General features: G+C 39.7%; 1 protein-coding gene and 1 long non-coding RNA gene across 2 annotated transcripts; one reads left to right on the plus strand and one right to left on the minus strand.

The window, feature by feature from the left end:
* The first annotated feature begins 20479 nt into the window (after positions 1-20479).
* On the plus strand, positions 20480-21174 carry LOC117811903. Its single transcript, XR_004631079.1, has 4 exons — positions 20480-20593; positions 20660-20856; positions 20978-21034; positions 21125-21174. It is a non-coding gene; the product is annotated as an uncharacterized LOC117811903 (long non-coding RNA).
* Positions 21175-21448: 274 nt separating this feature from the next.
* Positions 21449-21946, minus strand: LOC117811902 (putative nuclease HARBI1). Its single transcript, XM_034682397.1, has 2 exons — positions 21874-21946; positions 21449-21790 (listed from the first exon to the last, which is right to left on the minus strand). The coding sequence occupies exons 1-2, from the start codon at positions 21911-21913 to the stop codon at positions 21534-21536; spliced, it is 297 nt and encodes a 98-aa protein (XP_034538288.1). The 5' UTR covers positions 21914-21946; the 3' UTR covers positions 21449-21533.
* Between the last annotated feature and the right edge of the window lie 281 nt (positions 21947-22227).

A 22227-nucleotide genomic window follows, 5' to 3' on the forward strand; every position in this document is an offset into this window, starting at 1 on the left:
TTGTCCGGGTATATGTCATGCATCCCTACCAGTGAGTATTCTATCTAATGTTTTGTGGCACATTGGACGGAGAGAGGCTAAATATGGTGGCCCGAGCTTAGTCTATTCATGTGGAGAGGCTGAAAGCCATGGTATGAATAGTTCAAGCCTGCAGGCACAAGTGGTTCTTAACAGGAATTAGAGACAGCGCTCGGATTGGTTTGGTCCATGTTACATCCAAATTAAATGTACCTTAGATTGGGCCTGAGAGGATTCTAGACCCAGGACTTATTTTTCCATGTGTCCATAGCTGTTCACTGTCAGACCCATATCTTCACAAAGAAAGAAAGATTTGGCGTGCTCAGGTTAAAAAACTAAACAAAGGCAACTGCCAGATAGAAGATTTTTGCTAAGGTTCACAGATGAGTTCTACTGCCTGATAGTTAGCTGAATGTTGATACATATATGTGTTTATAGAAAGTAATGCAAGCTAAATCAACGTTAGATGATTAGCAATGGTTTTCTGGGATTGCATTTCTGCCAATGTATCCTGCCTTTGGTGTTTTCTTTTACACAGCCAATGCTGACACTCCTATGGACTAGATGTCCAACTCCCTGTACACCCCAAATCTTGTCCCTTGCTTGCAGATTATGTAGTCAAACCTGATTTAGAGGTTTAAACTAATATCTACTACCCAAAAATCTGGGTAGTTTTGGTGCTGAAGCCTAACCAGATACTTTATATTGTTACATAGTAGCAGTACCAAAGCGAGTTTACTTGGTAATATTTAGAAAAGACCATGTATTGGACTGAGACAATAAGTCTTTAACAAGGGACCTAACCAGGGTGTCCTGTCTTTCTTGGTGAATTAGCCTCCTTGTTCTGCCCTGCAAGCAGTTCATGCTGTTGGGTTAGCTCCGCCCACTGATCGACAGGATATTGCAGCTGAGAGCTAGAGAGCAGGATCAGTTGATCTCAGTATTGCTGGACAATCAGTTGTAATCCTTTGATATAGCCCATCGCAAGCATTGCCTGTAGGCCTAAGTACTTTCTAGTTGTTTAAATGTGTATCTTACAGAATCGATTAATATTTGTTGACGATGGGATTTCTTTATGTTAGTTTTAGAATCAATGCCAATATATGGTTGATAGGTGATTTTATATTTAAATGTTAAAATGTATCATGTCTTAGCGGCATTTATTGTGTGATTTTGGATATTGTATATGTTTAAGAAAAACATTTGTGTACTTTACTGGTCTTAACTTGTAACCCCGTGTCCTTTTTTATTGTTTACAGTTTTACTCCTTTGTTTGCCAACATGCTCATCAAGAGTCCAAATTAAAACTGGAGCTAGAACGCTACATCCTGACTCTCGTGTTGTATATTCAGGGAGTTTGGCTGGCTGTCTAGTTTTGGTTACGCTACACCATAAGGAGGACAGTACACTCCTGAAATAACCTTTGGTCAACACATATTGGCCAAATGAAGCAAAGTGGAACCAGCCAGTCACGATACAGTAGAGCAGGATTAGGTGGACTCTTTAGAAAGCAAGCACCTTAAAAAGATTTAGTGAATCAAGTATTATTTTCTATGATGCAGAGGTCTTGCTAATGTTGCACCCTGTAGCCAAAGTGCAAAGGACACGACCTAGTCATTTCATCTTTCATGGAATTAATATACTGCCCTGCTTCAAATGTTAGAGCTTCATTGCTAGGGTAAAAGAAAGGTCAGGAAACTTTGAGATGTAGCCTGAATCCAGCAGTAGTGCATAAAGGTCTGATTCAGTATTTTCAAATGCAGTATGCCTTGTGTCAGAGGTAAGGGTCTTCTATATTCTAAACACATTGCTTTAGAACTCCAGAGACAGCCCTAATGATCCAAAGAGCATGCGAAGGACAGAAAGATGTGTAAGCACAAGGGGGCTTTGGGGGGGTTAAGTAATACATGGCCCTTTTCTGACCCATGCATCTTACGGACTTCAAACACATTTCAATAGCAACCCATGCTCCACGCATAACATCTTTATCTGTGAAACCAGCAACTATAGGCAAAGCAGGCTACCAAACAGCTTACTGCAGCAAGTATAGCTTCAGTGTAACAAGTGCATAAGTGCAGAATCTCAGGCAAATAAAAAAAAACACCTTGATCAAGGACAGGCTTGATTATTTTCAATGACGGGTCACTCTGATGATAATTTCCTGTGACAACTACTGTGTTACCTCACTTTTTGCAACCCCTCAATCAGTTTTTCTGGAGGGAGCAGTACTATGGCATAAGCATGACTGTGACCAGTTGTGACTGTAGCTGTGTTTCTTGGCCTTTGATGTCACTCTAATACGGTTGTAGTGATGGTAGCAAGACTGTGGCTTATCAAGGCAAAGATACAAACATGATTTGCTGTGGGTGTGTAGGCGGTGTGAGTTGACACTGTTGGATTTGCTGATCATTGTGGTTATTACTCCTACTCCTACTCTGAGCCACCACCACAACCGTGGTACAAACACTTCAACAGCCCTTGCTGCAGCCCACAAAATGAGTAGCAAAAGTTTAAGCTGCACCCTAGCAACAACCAAACAACCAAATGGTCCCAGTTTTAACTTAGCTTTAAATTTAGCCAGAGAGAAAACGACAAGATTAAAATGGCAACCTTATCCAAGGTAGCCATGTTAAACTACATTGCAGCATCAAAATGTCTGGTTGCAGCATGGTTGGTTGTCCGTACCAATATTCCAACAGTGGATTGAAGTTCTACAGAACTCTGATGGGACCATACCAGTTTCAGAGCAAGTGGCAACATATCCAACCTCTGTTCAAAGAGGTTTTGAGTGAAAATAAATAATGGTATCATCTGAAATTTTGAACCCAATTGCCACTGTTTGTAGTTTGAAAAAGTTTGTTCCAAGCCCTGATTCTAACAAAAAGGCCAAGACATCAAGGACTAGATATGGAGAAGCTAGCAGAATTCATGTTTACATTATAACTTTATCATTATAAAACTAAGGGAGAAAACCAACAACACAAAATGATACCCTACCATACAGGTGCAATTAAGATAAGATAAAATAAGATAAGATAAGATATTACTTTATTGATCCCCGGGGGGGAAATTCAGTTGTTACAGCAACCCAGACATAAGTATGTGTATGCTGTTACGGCGTATTTTCTCTGGCCTGTTAATGATGACCTCATACATAGTGGTAAATGTCCACTTACTAATGTCTTTCTTCCACTCACTAACGTCACTTAGATCTGAAAGTCATGTACAAATTGTCAGGGTCAGTTCTTCGGTAATTAATTAAATGTAAATGGAACTATACAATCAGCAACAATATCAGCATCAGCATGACAACCATTCAGTCATAGCTAGGCCCATCCAGTTGGGGAAGTTGACTGTTCTGTAAAAGTGCTTACTCATGGTGGTTTTATGTCAGGTCTCTGTGTAACGCATTGGGTTTTCGTTTGTATGAACTGTACCATAAAAGTACTGAATTGACTTGGATAGCTACATCAATAGCTAAGTAAACTTAAGTAAACATACCTACACGGCTATTGATCTACCTCTGATCTAGCAATAGTTATAGAAATGACAATAATGTTAACCTTGGCCTTTGAAATAGCTTTTAGCCTAAGCTAGCAAAAGCCATTAAACATGTAGAGTTTTAGTGTAAAAATAGCTAAACAACTGAAGCCTTGGTCTGCCCCTGAAATCATAGTCCAGGTTACAGTTTTATCAACAGTCAAGAAACAGCTACATTTTAACTTTATAGTGTTAGTCATAATCAACATCCAGCCAAAATGTTAAAGCCAGAATAGCCTTAACCAAGGAGCCCATCTATAGATGACTTTGAACAGCCTTTCTTCAGTATTAGCCATAGTTCTTTCACTATCTCCACTGTCTTTCTGTCTCAGGGGATTAAGGGAGTGCCACAGCAAACAACTTCATTTGTTTCTATGTAGCCATAGCATAGCAGATCTCCATATAACTCATACAACGTGATGTTTTTCTGAAAGTGGAATCCACAGAGTTTCAGCGTTTCTAAGCAACAAGTAAATGAATATGAATTCTTTATAGCCTACAGCACAGCACTCAGCTGAGGATATCTTAATCCATCACCTGCTCAATTTTAGCAGTTAAAAATAGAAACCACCCTCTCTATTGAGTCTGTCATATTATACTAAAGTTTACTGGGAGGTTTAACTAAAATCAAACATATGACTTTTCATGACAGTGCAATGGGTGAGTTTAAACCTATACCCAGTGAAAAATGTGTTGCCATCTATCTTGCATGCGGCATCTGTCTGGGGATTCTTTCTATGTTTTCCCTCTCCTCGTGTATTGTCTCTCCCTTTCGCCGCCTGTCTCCCTCATCATTGGAAGCTGTCTTTTTAATATCAGGATCCTTCAAGTGATCAGGTGACAGGGGTGTACACCATGTCAGATTAGCAAGTCTGTCATATTATCCAGAAATGTGTGGGAGACTACAAAACCCTGTCAAGTGCCAGAGAGGCTCACTGTATAATCTCTCAGTACAAACTCTGCCGCAGGACACGGCAGCTGTGTTTTTTCTTTCTTCTCTTTTTTTCCTGCAATGCCAGAAAAAAGGCGAATAAGGGAGAAGGACCATTCTTTAGTCCAGCCAAATCATGTTTGCTGCTGTGGTGTTAATACAACTAAAGGACAATAAATATGTTCGTACATGACCAGGGTGATTATGAAGGATTAGTCATGAGAAGGAGGAGAGAATATCAGAAAGAGACGACAAATGTCTCACAGCCTCAGCTAGTTGGTGCAGCTGTTATTAGACAAATCCTTCCTGGGGGAGGGAGGACAGATCTAGTTTAGACTACTGCAGCATTGCATCATTTTCTTCCAGGCAGAGATGACGGCAAATTGCTGATGCTAATGGGCTTCCCCACGTTGATGACAGTAAGCTATTTCCTCACAACATTTTTTACGTCATATTTATCGGTTTTGCCAGGAGTCTGTATCCAAAGAGATACGAACATGTGATGTTTGATCGACACCATTCAACACCACTGAATGATTCACTTTTCAGAACACAATCCAATCAAAGCCAGAGAGCAGGGAAAACATCTAGCAAGTTCACGATACAGAGAAGCGACATTTCACAGCTCCAAACCACCATAAATCCACTCTTCAAAAAGCAATGTGACCTACTTCTATGCAGCCAATTATATGACGTCTCCTTCCTCTTGCATCTTTTTTTTTTTAAAGTGGGTCAAATAATACGTAATATTTTGAAAAATTTGTACACAGAAGGTGTGGTACATGTTCTTTTCTGATTTATGATTACTACATGTCATAGATTATCTGGATAAAATAAACAAGAGTTTAAAAAGACTTATGAAGAAAAAGTATGTTGCTGACTTATTCTGTTTTGTACGGAGCCACAAAGATTCATTTTTTAGTTGCCTGAGAGTTTTTCAACATACCACAAAATGGGATAATGTATTCTAAATTGCTGAAGAAAGCCTTGTTAGCATGTCCAGACAGAAATCCTATGACTGATTACCCCTCGGTTTGTGAGCATCAATGATTGCAGAAAAACTGGCAACCCCCACAACAATCTGCTGCTAAACAGGTGCCCAGACATGATTAATGGAGTCAGAGCAGCTGACAACAAACAGCTAGCTGACTCCCAAAGCACGTGAATGAGGCTCATTATGAAGAAACAACACATTACTTTTGATAAAGTCCTAAAGTAAAAGTGCTACCTGTGCAGCATGTGTCACATTTATCCACATTTCATCAGTAACAGTTTGCCTGCTATATCTAATAGCTTAGAGTGAAGAAAAATGTGTATAATTAGCATAAAATAGGAGGATATAATGTTAATTTACATATACAGATCTATTGATAAGCAGCACAGTATTAGAATTTTCTTTTGAATTGCCGAATTGCAGGTCGGTGCAAGCAGAATGCAAATAGCCAAAATGTTATCTGGACATAAAACATTGTCTCTTGCTTTTAAACTATGTAAAACAGACGGATCTTCATAGAAATCTGAGAATATTTCATGGCACTGGTCATGAGGCGAAGCTGATTTGTCGCAAAGTAATTTTCTCTAGAAAAGATTATAAATTCATCTGAATGTTAAACCTGGTGGCTTGTTTCATCATGTTATTACAGCTTCCAATTTAACATAGCACATAACACAAACAAGCTTGACATGATTTAGTAGCCAACACCAAGCATTTGCACCCAAGTTTAGTTTGACTGGCTATTTGGAATATTCCACATCAACAGCAGCCATCTTGGTTGTTGACACAGGTTGACTGGATGATAACTGCAACAAATAACCAACAATTTCCCACATAGGCGCACACATGTGCTGATTTGCTGGGCTGTAACTGGCTCACTCTGAATCAGCCTGGATTGATGTTTAAAGGGGGAGCAGCCCAGCCTGTTCCAACTCCAAAGTCATCAAAGTCGAGTCATCTTGCAGCAGGGGCCTCTTCAAAAAATGAAGCTTTAGGTACCCCTGTAGAGTACTTTCTAGATGCTGCCCCTTGGTTTTTTGTTTGATATACCTTTGAAGTCATGTGACATAGCATGATGGGCACCAGGGGCACAAAGGGTGGAGGTACAGGCTGTAGATTGGGTCAAAAAGCAAGGAAGTAACACCCAGGCGAACAAAGTGCAATAACAGAGAGTAAGCTATTGTCATCTTTGGCTACTTTAAATTTGCTCAGTGTAAATAAAAAAGTGTGTCATTAGTTTTTATTTAAACCATCTATCCTCCAAACTCAGACTTTGAATATTGCCCAGCTGTGTTAAATACTTAATCCTGATTAACTCCCACACTCCCACAACATCAGTAATTAATCATCAACACAATAAGTTGAAAGAAGTCACATTTCACCTCTGCCTGTTGACGCTGTGGCAAAAACATTAGCTTCTGTCTCAGGCTGGTCTTGAGAGTTGGGAACTAATGGAAGTTAGTGGGCACAGATGTGAGAGCAGCCTGAGGAGCCACTGAGCCCCAACCTGATTTGTGTTATTCTTTGCCTGTTTGTTATGAAACTTAGGTAAAAGCTATGCAAACTAGCAGATTTGATATTTAGTTTTTAACAGGGCTAAATGGCAATGACATTAGGATTTAATTTAAAGTCACAAGGACAACTACAAGGATACTGGTAAGATTGACAACTGACAATCTGACAAGGAAGGAAAGGGACACAGACACTAAATACACTGAACCTAATTAAGACACGGCTGTGACAAACTAGACACAGGTGAAACTAATCAAGGCAGGGCACACAATCAAAGAGCTGGGAAAACAAACAAAGACAGGAGGGTAAAATAACACTGACACACTGGGGCAAGAACTACACAATAAAACAGGAAACACCGAACACACAAGGACCTCAGGAACACAAGACATGAATCACTAAGAAACAACACAAGGAGGATGAAAGGATAACCAATAATTAATACAGACAGGAAGTGAGGCAAAACATGAAAATGCAAGGTAAGATCTACGAAATAAAACAGGAGGTCAAAGCCAGATACAACTTCAAGAAAATTCACAACTAAACAAAAGAAAGTCAAGACCTCCTCCTTTCTTTCAACAACCTGCAAAAAATTATCCATGATTTCATCACTTCCTTGCTCAGTTCTCGTAACTCTGTGTTAGCTGAGATCAGTCAGTCAGCCCTGTCCTGCCTGCAGCTGGTCCAACACTCTGCTGCCAGACTTCTGACTGGTTTCAGGAAGAGAGATCACATCAGGCCCATCTTTGCTTCTCTTTACTGGCTTTCATTTCACTTCAGGATTGAAGGTTCTGCTATTTGTTTTCAAAGTCCTGAATGGCCCCTCAGTCTCCCTCCTTAATCAGGTCTGCCCCCTTTGTTGACTATTTGAAGTCTCACCTCAAAACGTACTGTTTATGTTAGCCTTTGAGTCGCCTTGTCCTGAATAAGCAGCCTGTTTTTCTATTTCTACATGCTGTGTTTTTTTCTGTGTATTGTATCTTATCTAAAGTTTTAAATGTGTTATAAATACATTTGACTAAACTTGATGTGACCTAGCTGGCAAAGGGGTAGGGGAAGGGTTTGTTAAAATGATTTTGAATGTGAATATGTTAGATACGAAAAACTGTCAACAGCATAAACCAAAATATACTTTGAGTCTTTAGTTTTGTGTAAGAAGAAGTTTTTCATAATTAGAATAAAAATGTTGTTTAGAATTTAAACACGTAGCACCAGTGAGATACGTTTTTACCGTCACAGGTGGCTCAGGTTTCTCTGTTCCTCACAGAGCCACAACAGAATACAAATAACTTCTTCACCTTGTTTTGTCTCTTTCAAACTCTCTAAAAAAGAATTGGTGTAAACAAGGACCGCTGAAAATCACTCCACTGAAAAATTACTTGGCTGCAAAGCAGTCTTGTTCTTTTTAAAGTCCATTTCTGTCCAAACAAATCCACAACTGGACCCGAAACAAACACAGAAGATGTCTGAGCGGAATTACAAATGCTGAGGTGAGAGTGGGAAACAGGAGATAAAGATGCTTAACACCTCGTATGAGTTTCTGTGTCTGAAGGAAAATAAACAGCTTACACCTCCACCAGCACAACCAAGCATCTGTCTGCTAAACTTTTGAGTTAACAAGGCATGAAGAGTCTGTTTCAGCTGATATCTTACCTTAAACACTGTTATTTCTGCCCCCTCTGTCTGGATTATCACATACATTTCAGTCTTCTGAGACACATTTAAAGGTTGGTGTGAGTGCTATTTGGACAAAAGCTATGTGTGTAAGTGTTTACAACTGACCAAACTGGTTTCGGACAATAGCAGATGATTTTGTTACAGTTAAAAGCCACTGAGAAAGCATGAAGATTGTAGGGCCATGACAAACATAATAGAATCAGAATGAACACTAGATTTCAGTGAGAGATTGACTTGGAACAGAGGTAATAATGATGATATTAATTATTATTATAATTATAATAATGATAATAGTCAATTTGATAATGGTCCATTTTTTGTGACCAATCAAGAAAAATGGTTTGAACCCATTATATTAATCAAGTTGATTAAAAATATTATATATTTGTTTGTCCTTTGATTATCAATGACGTGAGTTCGCACCTATTTTTGATGTTTTTTTATGTCTGTGAGGTAAATTCAGGCTTCATTCTATCTGCTCTAATTGGTCCAAAATGCTGCACAGTAGGTTGTCACTAGTTCAAAAACCAGAAACCAATACCTGAGAGTGTGCATGTGCTTTCTTTCTGATAACAGATTGATTTAAATACGTTTTTTGGGTATCAAAGTGCCACATTAACCCAAATATTCAAAAGATATTCTAACCACTATGAGCAAAGGCACGTCACACAGGCTTTCAGGCAAATCATAGGTTTCATCAGTGATTCTCAACTCTGGGGTCCTGACCTCAATCGGAGTTGTGATCACGTCTGTGCATAATTGGATGGTTGTGGTTTTTATGCTACATCGCCTTCACCATAGACATAATTTGTTTCGGTGCTGTTTCAGACAAGCAGTGTGTTCTCTGCGTGACAGCTGCAGGTGATGGCTCTGGCTTGTGCAGTCATTTACTCACAGGCTGAGCCTCGGCTGCAGGGGGGAGGGGTCACATACACCAACGATGTTACTCCGGGGTCACGCTTGGAAAAGGTTGAGAACTACTGGGTTTTATTGCAATAAGCAAGACTGACATCCCCTAATAGAAACGTTTTCAAGGCCATCTTTTACGGTCTAAATGTTATTTCATTGGTACAGTAAAAAAGAGTCCACTGGCTATAATGGATCACTGTCAATAAATATAATTCAGTTAGATTTAGCTACACCTGTCTTGACCTTAAAAGTGGCATAACTCTCATCAGTTCTTAACTTCTGCATTTTTTTCAAAAAACATTATATTATTAGGTAAAGCTTTAAAATAACCAGGGCTTCTTCCTCTATTGAGGCTCTGGGTAGTTGTTCCGCTTTTCCCCCACTACAATGCACATACCCTGACACATCAGCCAGTTTACATTAAGTTTTACTGAAATTAATTCCCTGACGTGACTTGGCTGTTCTAAATTTGAATTGACACTTTAGGGTAAACCCAGCCTTCTTTTTTCCCTAACTTAGCAGCATATGTTCTCTTATATAACCTGTTTTTCTTAGGCTAAGGCACCAAAAGTTCTGTGGTTAGGTTTATGTTTTAGTAAAAGACTGTGTTCTGTGTTTGAATAATACATCTAGTTAACTCTTGGTTATTCATACCTTCACTACGCAGTGTGCTCATGCTGACTGACAGAAGAGGCTTTGTGTTGCAGGCTCAAGTTATGCTCCCAATTTAAATGCATTAGTTAGAGACTTGTCTTGACTGACACTAAGGAAAAGTTTACAGGAGTCAATTTATTACAATTTCTTGACTTTTTCAGGGGCTGTTGTGAAATCAAAGTATTTATGATAACCTGTTTCAGAGTATCAGCCTAGTTAGAGGACTGTGTGTGTTTGTGTATAACACCAAAGCATGCCCATGAGCAAAGTCTGTCTCCAGCATTAAGCAGGCAGTCAAGGCCATTTGGGAAAAACACACAGCAGAGCCTGAGGAAAGGAAAGAAGTGGAAGAAGGCAAAACGCCAGTGGACTCTCTGAAATAATCACTCTGTCCTGCGTCGCCCACATGCTGAGTTCTGTCAGCACAAATACAGCCGCCCACTCGCTCTGTCCAGGCTCTCACAAACACTGCAGAGCCAAACGGACACGGTTCAGCAGGTCTTGGAAAAACCATATGCCTGTAATCACAGTCAAATCAAGACAATGGCTGAGTCCTCTCAGCAGCTCACACCGGTCGCACAAGGTGTGACGGCAAAATAAACAGCAGCAGTTCTCACGTGTTTAATGAAACTGTTTGAGTTAGAGCCAGGGGAGGAAAGGTCCTTTGGCTGGTGCTGTTGTGATGTGCGATGTACAAATGTGCATATTTAAAATGTGACAACAGTAGACTATAAAAGACAATGATGTAGCTACTGTGACCTCAACGACTGCTTTCTCTGGATCCTTGTTAGGACAATGTTCACCAACAGAGTCTTAAACCTTCCTCAGACCTTTTGTATTCTGGATCATAATCAGCTCCTTTAATAAGTTTTACTCCCAGTAGCAACATCTGAAAAATAAGTACTATTTTATTTTCTATGATATGTAGTCATGGCAACAACTGAATAGTTATGGGGTTGTGTTTATACCCAATTAGTTGTTGTTGTTGAGGTTGAGCAGCCAACACACTTTAGGATCTGGAGAGTGTCTGCTTGTCAGTCCTTGTGTGACAACATATCCCCAGGAAATAGTCTGCCACAAAAATCCCCTTGAACAACAACTTGTCATTTATACTCATTAATACAATCAAGACACCATGTCTTAATTATCTTGGAGATGCTGCTAGCTGCATTTTATTACCCTTGGACAGAGCCAAGCTGGTACTGTATCTGCCTCCAGCCTTTAAACTGATAATGAAAAAATTTAGGTTAATGGGTCTTTCAGGGGACCCAAAGACATGTTAGCCATAATAATGTATACAAGACAAAACACAGGAACAAAATAAAGCATACAGTGTTTACTGTACCAACCCCTCACTCGTCTCAAGCTCCACCCTCTGGTCCAAGTATGGCCACCATTTGCTCCTGAAAAAAAAATAGAGAATTAGTGCTACATTTGAGGCATCAAAACAGCAGTTCACAAACCAGTAAGTGACTGCATGATGGCTGCATCTACTTTTTATACAGTCTATGCCTGGAGCCAGTGAAAATGGGTCAGGATTGACATTCCCACTGGTGGCGGATTTTTATTTGAGCCTGTGCAGGGCTGGGATTGGTACCACTGACAAGACCTTATTGCAATCGTTCACACAGAAAGTGATAAAAAAAAAAAAGGAAAAAGGTCTCTGCCAAACAGTCAGAGAGTGGCTTCAGACTGGGGATGTTAGCCATTTCGCAGAGTTAATGAACTGATTGGAATTGCCTGGCTTTATATTTTTGTTAATGGCATACAAGTGGTGTAGATCTACTTTTCCTAGAATATTGCACATCGTCTGTAAGAAAAGGAAAAGTGTTAAAATTGTTGGTAACAAGTTTTCAAATGCCTTTTGCATGAAAGTCTGGCGCACTGCAGTCCATCAACCGTCCCTTAGTATGAGCATATCCTGGCATCTAATACTGTGTTCATGCTGGCCTCTGGAAACCACTTTCATTCCAACAATTACAAATGCCATAAAGTTTTGCAATTCCAGTCTGCTTGTGTGTGACGCTCCACAGCACTGACTTCAACAGAACAAGATGGAAAATATATTACTGTGTCAGGTCTGAAAATAAGTTATATGCTATCCCACCAAAGAGAGATGTTTCAATTAACACTGAGACAGGGTTTCAAATGTAATATGTTCTCAAGGGATTGGTTTTTTTATAGATTTTCTCCTGTGTTCACTGGTTGATTGATAGATAACAAAGAGCACATTATATAAAATCACTCAGCCAAGGAATTCTGAAACAAGATTAGTGAAGATTTGACCTAATCAAATTGAAGTATATGCTTGCTCATGAAATATTGTCTTGCTGAAATTGTTAAACTGGAGGAGAATGAATGACTAAGCAATCACGGCCTGATGTTATGAAGGGTTAATCATACCGGCATACAATGAAGCACCTAATGAAGATGAAAGGTGACAACACACTAACAAGATGGACATATTCCTTTAATGGGTCCTCAGGTTGGAAAATCCATCCCCATTATATTGTTGTACTGCTGTATTTGATAATGTACTAATTGGTCGGCAAACATAAAGGACATGGGACCATATTTCATGTCAACACTACTTGTTACATGGCTGTATTGACAACTTGAATTATTTGGTGGTTACATAAAAACATCTCAGCAATGATCTGTTTTTTCTTGATAACAGTTACTTGGGCTGAGACTCTAACCACAGACTCTGGAGGACTAACTGCAATCGTCTCAATGCATGGAAAGATCAAAGTCTGTTAAATACGACATCTGTTCACAGTGGGAAAATCCCAAAAAAGAGAATAAAAATGGAGGAAAGAAAGAAGAGGTTAAAGGCAAGAGCTGGTAGCCGCAACAGAGAAATCTCCAAAATTATAGATGGTGCATGAAGTAAACACTTAACAGAACACAGTAAGGGGTACAGCTGTGTTCAAGGACTGATAAATGGAAATCCCCCTGACAGTGACTCTGGCAGTGATGAGGCAGAAAAACTTAATCAGGAGCAGGGCTAAATCATGCGGTCTTCCACACTTTGTTTACTTCTCCAACAGTGGAAATGTTCAGTGAGTAAGAGCAGCTAAGTTTCCACATAAGAAAACTACAGATATTACTTTGGATGTGACTCAAACTGTGAGTGTAAGGGCCTGTGTCCACTGAGAGCTTTTTTTTAGCTGGCAGCTCTCCAGCTTTTTTTAATGGAATTTCACAAGAACATTTTGGAAACAACTGAAATAATGTGGGATTTGCAGCAGCTGTAGACATTGTACCCTTGAACAAAGAGCATGGGTAGTGCTAATTTCTCCTCCACATGGACCTCTGCCACTGTTGTTGACAAAGTTGATATCAGAAGTCCCACCCTTTCTTGATTTTGATTGGTTGGTATTGGAGAATTGACAATGACGAACATGGCAGTGTTCCAAAATTGAACAATTTTTAACTGAGAGTGCTGAGGGAGCAGCAACCTTAAACAGAAAATGCTGAACTGTATTGGTATTGTATTTGAAGTAAGCGTTGCAAGTGCAACAACAGCCTGCAGTGGACACAGGCCCTAATGGACAGTTTACAATGGAATCATTATTCTCAATCAAAACCCAGTTTAAAATGAATGACGTATTAAGTAAGTAGTCATTTAATAGGGGCGATATGTTTAAAGTGATTAGGTTTTATTAGGAGGAGACAGAAACCTTTTCTCCTTTTGTTTGCTACAAAACTGTTTGCTGAAAATGTAAGACTAATCATTTCATGTAACACTACCAGGTACTAAAATTAGCTAGGATGTGCTAAGTGCTAATGTATGCAGCAGCCTTCAAGGTATGAAATATGTTTAGACGTAAACTGGCTAAATAACCCCCTGGATTTGACTTTTAAGTGTCTTTCCACAAACTAAACTACCCAAAAGAGGTTGAAATAATTCTCTTAGTTCGATTTATTATTGCAGTGTGATATGTAACTGTATTTGAGCTTCATACCCTGAGTGTGACCCCAGAGCAGAAAGGCTGCCATGTCAGAATGTGAAATAAGGTTGTATTTTTGTACATAAGTTGTGCCAGAAGCAGCTATGTGGCAAATTCAATGTGTAAAAATAGACCCATCCTGCATGTCCTGGAACGAAAGGTTAAAATCCACAAACATTAGCATTTATTAACATCATCCAGCCTGCAGCTCTATGGTAAAGAGAAGAACGCTACTCCAGTTCATTGTAATGAGCAGCAATGTGTGTGGGAAAATGCAAGTGTAAATGGCTCCGGCAGCAGATTCGCTGATCATTTTGGGATGCATATGGTAGGAGGACAGAATGGGTGGGTGGAGAGAGTGGAGAGGATGAGAGCGAGAAATTCTAATTTGCTCAGGCTTGCATGGCAAATATTTTCTGCTGAAATGTTTACATAAAAACAGGCTGGAAGAAAACATGCAGCTGTTTTTTTGCAGTATTCTCCAGCATACTCAAAATGTATCAGTTTTCTAATACAATAATACGTATAGCTTATAGGCAATGTATATTAACAAAATACATTTATATGCAGAAATTCCACATTTGGGTTATTTGAGGTACTTATTTCCACTTTCTAGTGATACTGAAGAACATGAAGTTTTTGCTTTGTCCTTCAGAAGCCAGCTGGTGTTAGCATGTGAAATGATGAACCACTACTGTCTTGAGGTTTTTTGTCACGCTACATGTCATCACTATGCCGCACTGTATCATAAATGACTCAAACATGTGGCACTTATAGAAAACACCAGCATCTGTTTGCTGTCACGTTTAAACAGTGGTAAAAGGGCCTGGCCCAACAATGGTTTATATAACATAAAACATAATCTTATTTTAAAAACAAAGCTCTATACATATTTCTATCACAACTTTTCCTTTTGTGTGGTTGTTGTTGTTCCAGCTGAAATGAATGCTCGTAGCCTGCTGTGACCTGTAATGAAGGTGATAGAGGACTTTAACATTAGAAACAAGTAGTAAAAGTTTTAATTGTATTGTTTGGTTCTTCAACAAGCTCTGTTCTCTGGAGGAAAATAGCAGGATTGAGAAGCTGCAGTTGTTTCACACATTTCTAAAGGCTGCAGTAACAGACTGAACTTGAGCTCTCTTAAATTCAATGCATTAAAGCTCCTGTGAGAATTTTTTTACCAGTTATTCAACAGAATGAACTTCATACTTATGTTCTCTGTTTGAACTAAATTACTAAAAAAGGCCATAATTAAAGAGATTTATCTTTCTTTTTTTGTCATTTAGATGGGATAAATGATTTCCAACAGCATAAAGCAAGCAGTTAGCCGTAAACAACTTCCAGCTAGGACCTTATTCTCCTTCTAGCATTATATCTGTAACATAATCATTGTCATTTTTGGTCCATTACATCCCCCAGGGTAGCACTTGTTCATCTGTTTCAAATATGTTTTCAGTTCAACAGTTGAAAATACCACTACAGAGTCTTAATTCTCTCCTTCTTCAGCGGTATGAACCCAAATAGGAAACTTATTTTCAAGTGATTTAGTTGCAATTAAAGGGTCCTAAGTTTGCCAAAATAACAACATCATGATAACTTTGTTAAGTCTGTCCTCATGGAACAACTTTTAAAATGTATATTTGTTGAACAGAGGTAGATCAATAATTGTTGATGCATTCAAGGCAGTCACGAAACTCTGATTGGCAGGGCATGGAGAAAATGTGTTACTCGGGTTGATTTGTGTTACCCTAAAATGGTTTTTTTATCTGCACTTGCATGCAAATATCTATATTTCAAACATTTTCATAGTATAACTGGTGGGTGCTGTAGGCTGTCACACATTGCCATTTCAAGGTGGGGTATTTATTCCCTACTAGCCCTAATAGTTAATTATAACACTATTTCCACCAATGATGAGGCAAATAGACAATCGTATCAAATTTTAAGGAGTATGGTCACCCCTAGCTATCCGCTGTCCACCCATGACACTTGTATTTTATACACACACCGCATTTGACACAGGAAGAAGCAAGCACAAAGCACTTTTTCGAAACACATAGGAAACAGGCACTGTCATGCATCTCACAATACTACAATATATCCCAAAATATTGAATCATATCCTACTTATAGTGCTACATATTGAGTCATCGCTCTCCTGCCAAAGCATAGCCTTATTGGCAATTACAACGACAACTAGCAGTAACTGATATAGAAGATTTGTTAGATTTTAGTCTTTCATCAGCCAAGCATCTTTGAACAAAAACATTCCTTTGTTGAAATGCAGAACATCTGTGAAGGCACCTAGCACAACACAAAACCAAAAAGCACACAATGTTAGTTTAATAGGCTTTAGCCAGCAGTGTTTTTCAGTTTGATGTCTTTGCATCTGTTGTACGCAGCAGAGAGCTGTCTGCTCACAGGAGGTGTCTGTGAGATACTTCCACAACATCGTACACATCAAGCTGAGCCCCTGGGATGGGCGGCAAGTTTCAGTCTCTGCAGGATCTGAGCTAAATCTTAAAAAAAGTAATAGTCCTAGACAAAAAGATAATGTTTTTTAAGCTTTTTTTTTTTTTTACAGTGTTCTGTCTTAGCAGCATTTTTTTTATCTGACTTTGAGTTCATTTTTTCTTCCATATTCCAGCAAACTTTTATTCAAAAGGTTTTTTTATTGTTACTCTTCACCTAACCAGTTTTAAATAGCTGTATATGCTCTCACTGAAGTCTGAAAGAAGCTGCTGGACACCCAGGGGATCACTGGACTTTTCTGGCAGGGTGACAGGACCATGACGGTCTGGCCAAAGTAACTGTGGTCCAAGGAAACACTCAATGAAGAAGTGACAGAGTGACAGCTTGTCCTTCAGATTTGAAATTGGCAAGGGTCACTGGATGGGGCAGGCAGCGAGCCCTCAGTTAGCAAGGTCAGTGTGTTGTAAGAAGAGGAGGAGGAGGCCTGTTTGCAGAACACTCATCCCCTGCAGCCTCCTCAAAAGAGTAAATTGAGCGACAGAGATTATGGAGGATGTGGGCAGAGAGAGACAGTAAAGGACAGGGTAAGAGACAGAGATGGGGGTAGCCTTCATGCATAAGGTTGAACTTGATGTCTTGGCTCACAGGGGATAGATTTCCAGGAGCATAACAGCCCATCTGTGCGCTTACATAAAGTGGTTCCCTTAAGTGGGATTGTGAATTGAGAGGGAAAGGCCCGAATCTGCACAATTCAGCCTGGTGAAAGCAAAAGCCTTGTGAACCATAAAATGCAGGAACCATCCTAAAGGGCATGAGATGACTGAGAGGTATCACGCTTCACCCTCCCTCTGCTGTTCTATGTTTGATCCCTTATTTTCAGCCTTTTCTAAGCTCTTGAAGAGACTCTGTAAACACAAAGTGGGAGTGATGTTCGATGGATGACCTTTACAAGCCCCATTAATGATAGGCACATCTGACTTGTTTCTCCTGTAATGGAAGAGGTACAATCTTCTACTTAAGGCTCCAGCGAGGAGTATTTTTGCTGCTGGAAATAGACCTGTGGTCAATACTGTTGACTCAATGTGATCTACGATAGAAACAAGACGCTACTTTAAATACCTGTTACTCCTGCCTCAGATGTCAGAACAAGCAATTACCAAACTTGCTGAAACAGCTTTTTTATAAATTTTCAACAACACAGATTTGTTGTGCAACTTTGAGTATTAAGAAAAGCGCTATATAAATCCTATGAAATAGTATTATTTATTGTTGTGAACGTTTGACATTTAAAATGAAGAAGAAGACAATAATTATTCATTTAGACCAGATACGAAAAGAGATTGACTGTCCCACTTTGTCCAGGGATCAAAGTTCCTCACAGGAGCTTTAAGTAAGGGATAATGTATGGTTAGCAGGTAGTTATGCTAACCTAAACTAACATTTCAGCCACATTGTTTTGATGCTAATGGAAACTAATGGTTTTACCAAACCTTACGGTCTGTTGTGTTAACAAGCAAAAGCAGAATATGCGAGAACTCTTTCCGCAGATTGAATTGACATGATGTGTTATCAGTTTGCTCATGCTAGTGAAAGCTAATAACCGTTGTCAGGGGTTTTTGGCCAATCAGAAACAAGCATCTTACACAGCCAGTAGATCCGTTAGAGAGACGGGTATTAAGTACAAGAAGAAATACCACAGAATCTGTACTGTAGAACCTGTACTGTTTTGAAGTAATTTGTAGTCTGGGTAGTGTTAACCAATCATGTATCAGCAAGGAGAGCAAAATCAGGTGGAACGCATATTACTGTAATGACATCCCAGCTCCCATCTGTGTAAATCTGACAATTTATTTACTCTATAAACAGATATATGCATACAAGTGAAGCTAACAATCAGTTTAAAAATCTTAAACTTCAGGTATCAATTTTCCAACACCAGAAATACCTGGTATGCATCTGAAATAATCATCCCAGGCTCACAAGTAAGACAGAGTGAGACCTCTGTGTAACTTACTGTCAAACTGAGACCTCAGATGAAAGGATGCCACTACAAGGGATGCAATGGCTAAGAGGCCAAGAGATGACAGCATTTACATTGTAGACATAAATGGGACATAAAGGAAGTCTTATCTGGATGTCTTAAAACTCTAACCTCCAGAAGCGAGCAAAGACATAATGCCCTCAGTCAATAGGCGATGATGGGCAATGAGAGATTGGCAAAACTGTAGCTTAAGTGTTAAATGCTGAGCAGTATTCTTCTTCTTCTTCTTTGGGAAAGATGTAGACATAACGTCTCAGCTGCAGCCTTGGGATGATCAAAGAGAGGGTTAAAGAGCTAATAAATCTGAATATTAAAACACAATCAAAAATATTTTGTAGCGGATGTTAAATATACATCTTACGAGGACAACACGAACAAGGCTTCTTAAATGAACCAAGGTGATATCAGTAAAGAACATCAATAATCTCTGTACTCATCTCTCATCCTGACCTTTAGCAGTCTTGCAGCAAGTGAGCTGTTCAGCATGAATCCTGCTCTGTAGTATGCTGCCTAGACAGGGTGCTATTTCATACAGTGAGTCCCAGATCTGTTGCACATTGTGTGTAACAGTAGTAGATTGAAAATGAATCATGATCAGTCCCAAACAAACACATACACTGTGTAAAATCTGCATCACATTCACACTGACTTGGACCAAGTAAAGGTAAAACTTAGGTCAAGAACACCAGGGTGTCTAAGGATTGATGAATACCTTCTTCTCTAATGAAAAACTCAATCAACTTCAAATACAACTGAACTCAGTCACAGCAGCAGCGTACTTCACAACAACAACAAAACATTCGCAAACAGAAGAAAAGAAAATAAGCACAGACATCTGAAAGTAAGTCAAACATGATATTCAGGTGAGATTAATGCTTCATTTTTAGATTACCTGTATTTTTGCTGTATAACTGAGTTTCTTGAATCCCATTTGAATGCTAGCTCTGTCTGGTCCTCTTAATAACACATCAGGGGTCCGTTTCCCAAAGCAGGTTCAACAAACTCTGAGTCTAACCCTGAACTCTTAGTTGATCTAATCTGAGATAGCAAACTCTGTGTTTTCGGTTCCACAACAGCTGATTTGAGTTAGTTAGATCAACTTGGAGTAGTTTCACCTGGGGTTAAGCGCGTGCACCACAACTTTAAAAAGACAACATCAATGGAGCCCCGATTCGACGAGTTACCATGGCAATGGAGAAGAAGAGGGCGGCATTTTTCACCCCACTGGAACTGGACATCCTTATTCGCTCATATGGCGAGTTTGAGCATGTTTTCAAAAAAAAATTCAATACTACTGCAGGTGCCAAACAGAGGGAGACGGCATAGGAGAACATTGCGGCTCGGGTCAATGCGTACGTTTAAATGTAGTCCTTTGCAATCATAGGGGGAAACTGCTTGAATGTTAGCCTATTAATTTATTTCATTTAGGTGCAATCCCGCGGGGGAGAAGCGCACCTGGCAGCAGCTTAGGATGAAATATAAAAACATTGTTCAAACAGGTAAGACCTCGGCATAATATCATGGGGCTACCTCATTTTTTACATCATGTTCATCATCATGTTTTACATTGTAAAGTAAATATTAAGTGGCTGTTTGACTGTGCAGTTGTTTTATCCCCAACATAATGCTGTTTTCACACACATGCATGTATTTTCATCTATATCATGTTCTGTTAAAAAAATATGCCTATTTAAACTAACACAGACTTCTACTCAGTCAACAGAAAGAAAGCAGATGCCCGTAAAACGGGTGGCGGCTGAGCATCGCCACCTCTAATGGAGGCAGAGGAGCTGGCCCTGAGCCAGAATTTTGGAAGGCCAGCGACTGAGGGAATCCCTGGAGGGAGCTCATCCTCTGAGCCCACCCCCCAAGACACAAGTGCCTTTATAACATGTAATATTCCTAGGCCTATATAACTTTTTTTTAAGCGTATTCATACAAATATTTATTTCCCAACAGATTCTGATGGTGCTATCTGCCTGGTGGAGCCCCCTCACGCCACAACAGACCTTGTAACTTTAAGTAGGCAATACTCCTAAATATTTAGCCAAATGGTGGTTTAAGTATACTGAGACATATCACTCATCTTGGATGAAGAGTACGAGGAGACTTTGTCTGCTGCCTTCACAGAGGGGGAACCAGAAAGGCCTATAGAGGTAACTTGATATCTTATTGCTATTTCTCTTGCCATTCACATTTCTTAACATTCTGGTGGAAAATAGAGTGTGACATTTAGCCTACACTGAAGTATTAACACATTGTCATCCTTTTTAACAGGGCATGGCTGGGCAGCAGCAGGAGGGTCCCTCAACTTCAACTGCACAGATTGACACAGTGAGGTGGATGTTCAGTAAACACCAGAGGTGCATTCTGTGGAATTCATGTGCAACTGTATATTTTAATGTCCTCCTTATGTATTCCCAGTTACCAGTGAAAGACATCTATAAAATATTTCTTCTGAAAAAAATAGAGAAAACCAACAAGGAAATTCAGTTCTTGGACCGCCAGATGAGAAGGGCAGATCTCGAAATTGAATTACTAGAGCACAAGTTAGAGGTGGGTGCATGGTCACAGGTGAATTATGTTAATTATGTTAATTACGGGAACATTAACTAAACTATCTCTTGTATTTGTAGGAAATAAAGAAGACCAAATTAAATTTGTATTGTGTTTTTATTTGACTGCTGCTGTGTTGGTGGTGGTAGTGGTGATGATATTGTCTTAATCTCTGAAGTGGATGCGGGTCTCTGACTGCTCTGCCATCCTGCATAGCTGGCAGGTGGATGGGGTGCTCATCATCAGCTTCTATTTGTAGGGCAGGGTGTTGCTCTCCTCAAATAGTGGCAATATTATGAAGAACAACACATGCCACAATAATATCACAGGCCCTCTCAGGGGTCACCCTGAGGTGACGTAGGCACTGGAAACGGGCTTTCAACAGGCCTATGGTCATCTCCACCCGGGCTCTCGTCCTGCAGTGAGCCCGGTTGAAGTTCTGTTGGGGGCCTGGTTCAGGGTCAGGGTAAGGGGTCAGCAGCCTTGGTTGGCATGGGTAACCCCTGTCACCCAGCAGAAGGCCATCAAACTCTCCTGTAATGTATAGTGGATACATTAGAGTATATTAAAAGAGGGAGACAAGTGAATTATATTGTGCAAATCTTTAGGCTGCTTACCACGTTGCAGTCTGTTGCTCAGGTTAGACTCACGATACATCCTTGAGTCGTGGACAGACCCAGGCCACTTGGCCTCAACATTGGAAATGATGTAGGCAGCATCACATATGATCTTGACAGTGCAGAGAATGACAGATGTTGAACTATGATGCAGTCTTTAACATTTTGAAACAGTAGTCAATCTACATTTACCTGCATATTTATGCTGTGAATGGACTTCCTGTTAACATAATCCGCCTCATTATGTGAGGGAGCCGTGATGGGGATTTGTGTGCCATCTATGCAGCCAATCACACTGGGAAATCCTAAAATAAATTAAAATTACTAATCCCAGTCTGAGGTTGCAGCACAATG

Source organism: Notolabrus celidotus, chromosome 4 (assembly GCF_009762535.1).
Source record: "Notolabrus celidotus isolate fNotCel1 chromosome 4, fNotCel1.pri, whole genome shotgun sequence".
NCBI lineage: Eukaryota > Metazoa > Chordata > Actinopteri > Labriformes > Labridae > Notolabrus > Notolabrus celidotus.